Here is a 6,849-nt window from a genome sequence, read left to right as displayed (position 1 = left end):
GCGGAGATCACCCGCCGGCTCGTGGCTGAGAGGGTCACGGAGACCTTCTGGCCTCTCTGAAATAGTATATCTCCTTCCCTTGCTGAGATGTTGGAATGGGATAAACAAGCATATCAATTGTTTATGGATAGCTTTTATTAGTATTGCCAGCTGCTGCTGCTGCCGCTGACGGTTACACGGATCGAAACTTCGTTGCGTGCATTTGCTCTTTCTTTTTTTAGGGAACTATGATTTGATTTGACCAAAAGAAAAATAAAAGGATGAGGAGAATATTATTGCCAAAATGTTTAATTGCTCGGTAGCATTCATTCTGAATAAAAAAAATAAACAAGTTTTTTGCCAAGAAATATACAAAGGTTTTGAAGTTATGCACAAAAAGGAAATACGTTTTGGTGCGAGATACACACAAAAAAACATGGAATTTTATAGTGACAAGCATGTGATAGAAATACAATTATTGTATTTTTGTGGAGCTCACATCAAAAACATATTTCACATTTTTTTTTTGCGCTGGTAGAAGAATTTTATTCCATAGGCATAGGGTTACAATCACGAGGCAAGAGATCACACGATGAACCTCGTCCAAGCCATACAACAGTAGTACTCTCTGTACGACTATACAGGGTCAAACGATCTACTACCCTATTTTGCACATGACTAATTTTCAAGGGAATGAAAACTCTATCTACCATAAGATGACGAATCTCGGCGACTAAATGCCCGTAGGCAGATCTGGATAATCTGTCGCCAGTCAAGGCGGAGAGGGCGACAGAAGAATCCGACTAGACAATGATAGGTAGCTCACAATGCTGGATAGCCAGAGCCATACCTTGCATTAGCGCATGCAACTCCGCTTCCAGTGCTTCATTGCAGTTAAAGATGCACAGGTATGCAACACTCCCATCATGTCTCCTCAATATCATCCATGCCGCTGCTGACCCATCAGACTGTAGGAAAGATCCATCAACAGATAGGGCCACCTTCCCCAGTGGTGGCTTCGGCCATGGGTGAACTATGGCCTCCTTCTGCGCGACAGCCGGCTCCTCCCAAAAAAAACATATTTCACTTTGACAGATTACAAAAATGTAGTATACATCCTTATGCACGTGTGTATTTTGCAGATTTTTTTTGAAAGTTCAAAGTGTTGTTTTTTGTTTTATCTTTAAGAAATATTTAGGCTCCATGCAGCAACTAACATTCCCCGCATCATAGTTTTTATTACATAGAGCAAAAGACTTGTTCGAGACAAAAGTCGCGCAAGAGCCATAAACATGTCCGTTTTTTTGTGTGAGAGGGGGGCTAGGTTTCTGCTGCGCTGGTTTTCCCCACAATATAAATGACACTCAGGGGTGTACGTATGTTGTAGAATACTTTAGGCATGCGATGTGTCGCATGTAATTTACCAAAATAATTTGAATTGTAACTTTCCATATTAGAGATGACTAGACGTGCAAATATTACAGTGATGCGCGTACACGCTATACAAGAAGAGAAATATTGTATGCACATCAACAAGATAGTACTTAGAGCAGAAGAAACAAATAAGGGAAACATTTGTTAAGAGAAATATTAGAGATCTACTACGAATATTTTACGATTCCACGACGTTAAAGAAATATCAAGCAGGCATATAAATCAAATCCATATGTAAACGACTATAAATTGTTAAGATTTTCCGCGACATATTCTCTATTTATTACGTAGCTCGTCCCAAAGATAGCAAGCAAAGACGCTTGTTCGACACAAAAGGTTCAGCAAGACCCATAACTACACACATCCGTTTCTACTGGGCTCGCACACGCCATTGCGCATCATAACCGTCGACGTCGGCTTGTGCGCATTCCAGAGCGGGCACACACACAGCTGCTTATCCACATCGACCAAAAGGCGGGCGAGACGGAACACGCACACGCCGAGGACCCGTCCCGTTCCCAGCTGAAAGACACGCATCGCTGTGCTGTGTCGCTGTGCAAGCGGCGGACGGACGGGCGGACACACCGTGTGGCTGCCTGCCTCGGCTTCGGCCTGCATCTGCATGGTGTGTGTGAGCTTCCCCTGCACCCACGGCTCTCCTTCCCTCTCCCCTCTCCTTTATAAGCTCCCACCCAAGCTTCCACTTCACCTCCACCACAATCCGCACGGCCTCGCCTCCCTTGCGCCCTTGGCCCTTGCCTTGTTCATCATCGGTCGCCTCACCGCAGTTGAGCAATCCTCGCTTCCTGTCCCTTCTTCTGCACCTTCTTCCTTGGTGAAGTAGAAGTCGAGCCGACCGATCCTATCCAGATATCCACTCCAAGCTCGTCTCTTCAATCCAAAGCAAAACAAAGAGAAAGATCCAGGAGAAACGGCCGATCGGGACATCGATCTCCCAAGCTAAACAAACCGCGCTTCCTTCTTAGCCTCTGCTCTGTTCTTGCCCGTGAACACCACGAGTACCAAGCACCGAGAAACTAGGAGAGGAAGGAGGAGGAGGAAGAAGCCTCTCCGTAGAATCAACCGATCGATCGGGGGTCTTGATCTTGGCCAGCGAGAATGCGGCAGATCTCGTCCATGCTGCAGGGGCTGGCCCGCTCCATGTCTCTGGGAAAGGAGAGGAAGGAGGCGGAGGAGCCGCAGGGGACGGTGCTGCGCTCGTCGGGGACGCTCTGGGGCGAGGGCTCCGAGACCTTCGCCGCCGCGTGCTCCCGCCGCGGCGAGAAGGGCACCAACCAGGACACCTCCATCGTCTGGGAGGTGAGTTTGCCGGCCGCCCTGCTTCTTCCCTGCTTGCTCTCTGATGCATGTGAATGAATTTTTACGCTGGCTATCACAACACAGTACCGGTGGCGTGTAGCAGTCAAAGATCAGCATCCACCACGTACTCCGCACGGAGCTTCTTGCCACACAATTTAATTCCCGCGTTCCCAACACAAATTTCTGCTACTAGAGAGGCAGAAGAGGTTAATTATGGCCAAGATGAGCCGGTGACATGGTCTCTGTTCCACAGAAAATGGCGAGGGTACAGCGTTGGGACTCGGGACTAGTCGCCGGCTTCTTCTTCTCATTTCTGACCACAGAAGAAATAAATCAGTTTTCATCTGCTCGCCTTGCGTGTGCGCTAAATAAAATAGAGATTGGATCCCGTCTCCCTCCGTTGTTTACCTAACCATTTTTCTGATATTTTTGTGAGATGGTTCAGTTCTGTTTTGTGGTGGTATTCTGTACGGCCTAACTATTGTTAGGCCATCATTTACCAGATTACGTGTTGCCTCTTGGGACGATCCTGGATCATGTTGTTCACAAGTTTCTTGGATACGGCGCTTGCCTTTCGCCTCTAGGCGTTTCATCCTGTAGTACTAGTATCTGCCAAAAAAGGGATGGTACGTGTCTTGATTTGCTGGAGCCACAAAAGGTGTTGGGTTTCTTGGTATCTGAATCCAAAGTGGCTTTGGACAGTTAAACACCTAAAACATACTGATTGCGATGGTCGGATTTGCTATTTTTTCAGACTGCAAGTCCATTATATTTCATAAATTTGCAAAACATGTAATTAACCACTTTTTGTTGGATAAAAAACGGACAGTTAGTTATCGGGTTAGAAATACGTCGATCGACTTAGAAATAGACACTCCCTTAAACTGCACTAGATTGGAAACACGATCTAATTTGACTACTCAGTTCCGCAAAAAAGGACAACGATGACCTACCTGCACAAAAGGGCCGTCTGGTTCAGTTGGTTGTCAATTCTATCATGTCACTCCCCGTAAAACATAAAATCTATCACGGCACGCCGAAATCTTGGATTTCCATTTGCCATGCACAGTAAATTTGCACCCATCATTTCAATATTTTCGTTTCTTCTCGATTTTGATAAGAAAAAGAGATTTCAATATTGTCGTTTCTTCTCGATTTCTTACGGTTCTGTTTGCTTGTGTGTTTTCTTCTCTATCCAGGGATACGGGTGCCAGGACGACACCATCTTCTGCGGCGTCTTCGACGGCCACGGCCAGTGGGGCCACTACGTCGCCAAGGCCGTCCGGGAGTCGCTGCCGCAGCAGCTGCTGTGCCGCTGGCAGGAGGCCGTCGCGCTGACGTCGCTCATCGACGGCGAGAAGAGGCTCGGCGACTGCCAGTTCGACCTCCTGAGGCAGTCCTACCTGGCAGCCGCCGCCGCCGTGGACGAGGAGCTCCGCCGAAGCCGGCGCCTCGACGCCGTCAACAGCGGTTGCACGGCTCTGTCCATCGTCAAGCAGGGCGACCTGATGGTAGTCGCCAACGTCGGCGACTCGCGGGCCGTCCTTGCGACCACATCGGACGACGGGGACGTCACGGCCGTCCAGCTCACCGTCGACTTCAAGCCCGACTTACCCCGTAAGTCGTCGTGACAAGACTAGAAGACGGACAGTACATTCTTGGGACGGCCATTGCTCACCCACGGTCAAATCTGGTTTGCAGAGGAGAAGGCGCGCATCATACAGTGCGAGGGCCGCGTGCACTGCCTCGACGACGAGCCCGGCGTGCACCGGGTGTGGGTGCCCCACCGGGATGCGCCGGGGCTGGCCATGTCGCGGGCCTTCGGCGACTACTGCGTCAAGGACTACGGCGTCATCTCGGCGCCGGAGGTGACGCAGAGGAGGATCACCGCCCGAGACCAGTTCGTCATCCTGGCCACCGACGGGGTAAGCGACAGATTCTTGCACAGTCACAAAGTATTTCTACTTCCAGCACAGCAGACTGATCATTCATGGCAACATCTTGGGCAGGTCTGGGACGTGCTCTCCAACGAGGAGGCCGTGCGGATCGTGGCGGCCACGCCGGACAGGGAGAAGGCGGCGAAGCGGCTCGTCGAGTGCGCCGTCCGCGGGTGGAGGCGCAAGCGGCGGGGCGTCGCCGTCGACGACTGCTCGGCGGTCTGCCTCTTCTTCCACTCGCCGGCGCCCTGAACGAGCTGCCCCGAGACCGCGATTGCATTGCCATCAGGGCGAGGGGAAAGCGACCCGTCCACTTGCCGGTAGATCGATCGATCGGTGCGCGACGTCACCGTCCGAGAGAGACGACCAGAAGGTGCAGTTCGCGCCATGATTGGGACGCTGCACGAATGACCGGGGCGGTGGGTCGACTGCTGCCGGTGGATCACCGAAAAATTCTCCGGTTTTGACACGCTGCTTGCCGAAATGTACGAGGATCAACGGCAGCCACTAGCAAATGGCAGAAGAAACAAGACGCACCTTGTCCTTATTTTCGTCCTCCATGGCTCTCGTTGGCCTGAAAATGCACTATGAGAGACAGTAATATGGAAAATTATTGGTGTACAAAACGTCACAATTGTTGGTGTACATCAATGATCATATGGCCATAAATCACACCAGTCACTACAGGAAACAGCTATTTTGCCGTCTGCCACGGCGGACGGCAAAGGCTCGAACGGCGGACGGCAAAGGCCTTTGCCGTCAGCCGCGGACGGCAAAAGGCTCCGGCAAAGTAGGCTACGGTAAACAGCTGCTTTGCCGTCCGCCGCCAGGAAACAGACGGTAAAGAGAGCGGACGGCAATAATTGCGTTGTCAGTCCGTTAAGTGGCTAACGGCAGGCCTTTGCCGTCCGCCGTTGACGGCAAAATTTCTATGGTCTTTGCCGTCCGCCGTATGATGTCATCTACACGTCACTAGATGGCAGGTTCTTTGCCGTCTGCCGCTGATGGCTTTTTGCCACTTTTAGAATTTTCTATAAATTGTTCACTTGGTCGGCGCCGGCGCAGTGAGACGTCCCGTCGGCGGCGGCGGTCCGCGGGCGGCGCCGATTCACACGCCACCGCCCGACGCCCGCCTGCGCACGCCACCGCTTGACCGCCCGCGCCCGCCGACGCCTGGCCTCCTGCGCCCTTGACAGCTCGGCATTAATCGCCGCCGCCGATTCGCACGCCGCCGCCTGGCCTTCTGCGCCCTTGACCGCTTGGCTGGCCCGGCATTGATCACCGGCACCCACCCCGCCCACCACGCCTATAAAAAGCGCCTCGCCCCGTCGTGGCTCTCACACCGCCCCTCGCCTTCCCTCTCCTTCTCCCCCTGCCGCCGGCATCGCCCCTCTTGCGCCCTACCTCTCCCTCTCGTCGGCGATGGCCCGCTCCACCTTGACCCTCGAGGAGGCGGAGGAGCTCGCCCACTTCGTCATCCCCGCCGCTCCCGACGTGCGCCTCCCGGCGAGGTGGTGCCTGAGCGTCGACGGCGTGCCGGTGGCGCCGGTGCCCGAGGTCGGCACCCACCTCTTCGCCCGTGCCGTCGGCCTGTACAGGGCGCGCCTCTCGCCGGAGGAACTCGCCGACCCCCAGTACGCCCCCAACAACCCCGGCTGGGCGGACCGCCTCGCCGACGACCACCTGCGCCGCCTCCATGCGTACGCCGGCCCACGCCCGCCGACGAAACACAACCGCGCGCGGCGGCATCAGCTCTGGGACGGGCGCACCTTCGAGGAGGTCGTCGCGCCGTACCGCGTGCAGGCGGCCGCCGGCGCCGTGCCCGCTCCGCCGGGGTACGGCTACTCGCTGTTCCTCTGCGGCGAGGCTCGGTCCACCCGCGAAACCGGCGGCGCGCGCATGAACGTCGGCCCGCGCCCGGCGCGGCGCTGGCCCCTCGACGGTGACCGCAGCGCTGACCGCCTCGGCAACGGCGACCGTCGCACACGCGCGCGGGACGGCGCCGGGTCGTCCAGCTGCGCCCCTCCGCCAGAGCCGGCGCCGGAACCTGAGCCGGCGTTGCTGGCCGAGTACAGGCGGCTGGCGGCGGAGGCCGGCGACCCGGAGGACATGCCGGGCTACCTGACGGCGATCCGGGAGTCGGAGAACGCGCCGATGCCGCCACCCCTCGTGCAGGAGT

General features: G+C 54.6%; 1 protein-coding gene across 1 annotated transcript; it reads left to right on the top strand.

Moving 5' to 3' along the window:
* The first annotated feature begins 1,914 nt into the window (after nt 1-1,914).
* On the top strand, nt 1,915-5,339 carry LOC109736076 (probable protein phosphatase 2C 48). Its single transcript, XM_020295296.4, has 4 exons — nt 1,915-2,733; nt 3,933-4,350; nt 4,435-4,658; nt 4,743-5,339. The coding sequence occupies exons 1-4, from the start codon at nt 2,533-2,535 to the stop codon at nt 4,920-4,922; spliced, it is 1,023 nt and encodes a 340-aa protein (XP_020150885.1). The 5' UTR covers nt 1,915-2,532; the 3' UTR covers nt 4,923-5,339.
* Nucleotides 5,340-6,849: the final 1,510 nt, after the last annotated feature.

The sequence above is a fragment of the Aegilops tauschii genome, chromosome 1, assembly GCF_002575655.3.
Source record: "Aegilops tauschii subsp. strangulata cultivar AL8/78 chromosome 1, Aet v6.0, whole genome shotgun sequence".
In the NCBI taxonomy this organism is placed as follows: domain Eukaryota; kingdom Viridiplantae; phylum Streptophyta; class Magnoliopsida; order Poales; family Poaceae; genus Aegilops; species Aegilops tauschii.
Note: the sequence above shows the minus strand (reverse complement) of the source record. Positions and strands in the feature narration are given on the sequence as shown.

Bases quoted from the DNA above. Each gene is read 5' to 3' on its own strand.
- LOC109736076 (XM_020295296.4), top strand. From the start codon at position 2,533: ATGCGGCAGATCTCGTCCATGCTGCAGGGGCTGGCCCGCTCCATGTCT. The intron at 4,351-4,434 runs GTAAGTCGTCGT...TCTGGTTTGCAG, and splicing joins CTTCAAGCCCGACTTACCCC to AGGAGAAGGCGCGCATCATA. The intron at 4,659-4,742 runs GTAAGCGACAGA...CATCTTGGGCAG, and splicing joins TCATCCTGGCCACCGACGGG to GTCTGGGACGTGCTCTCCAA.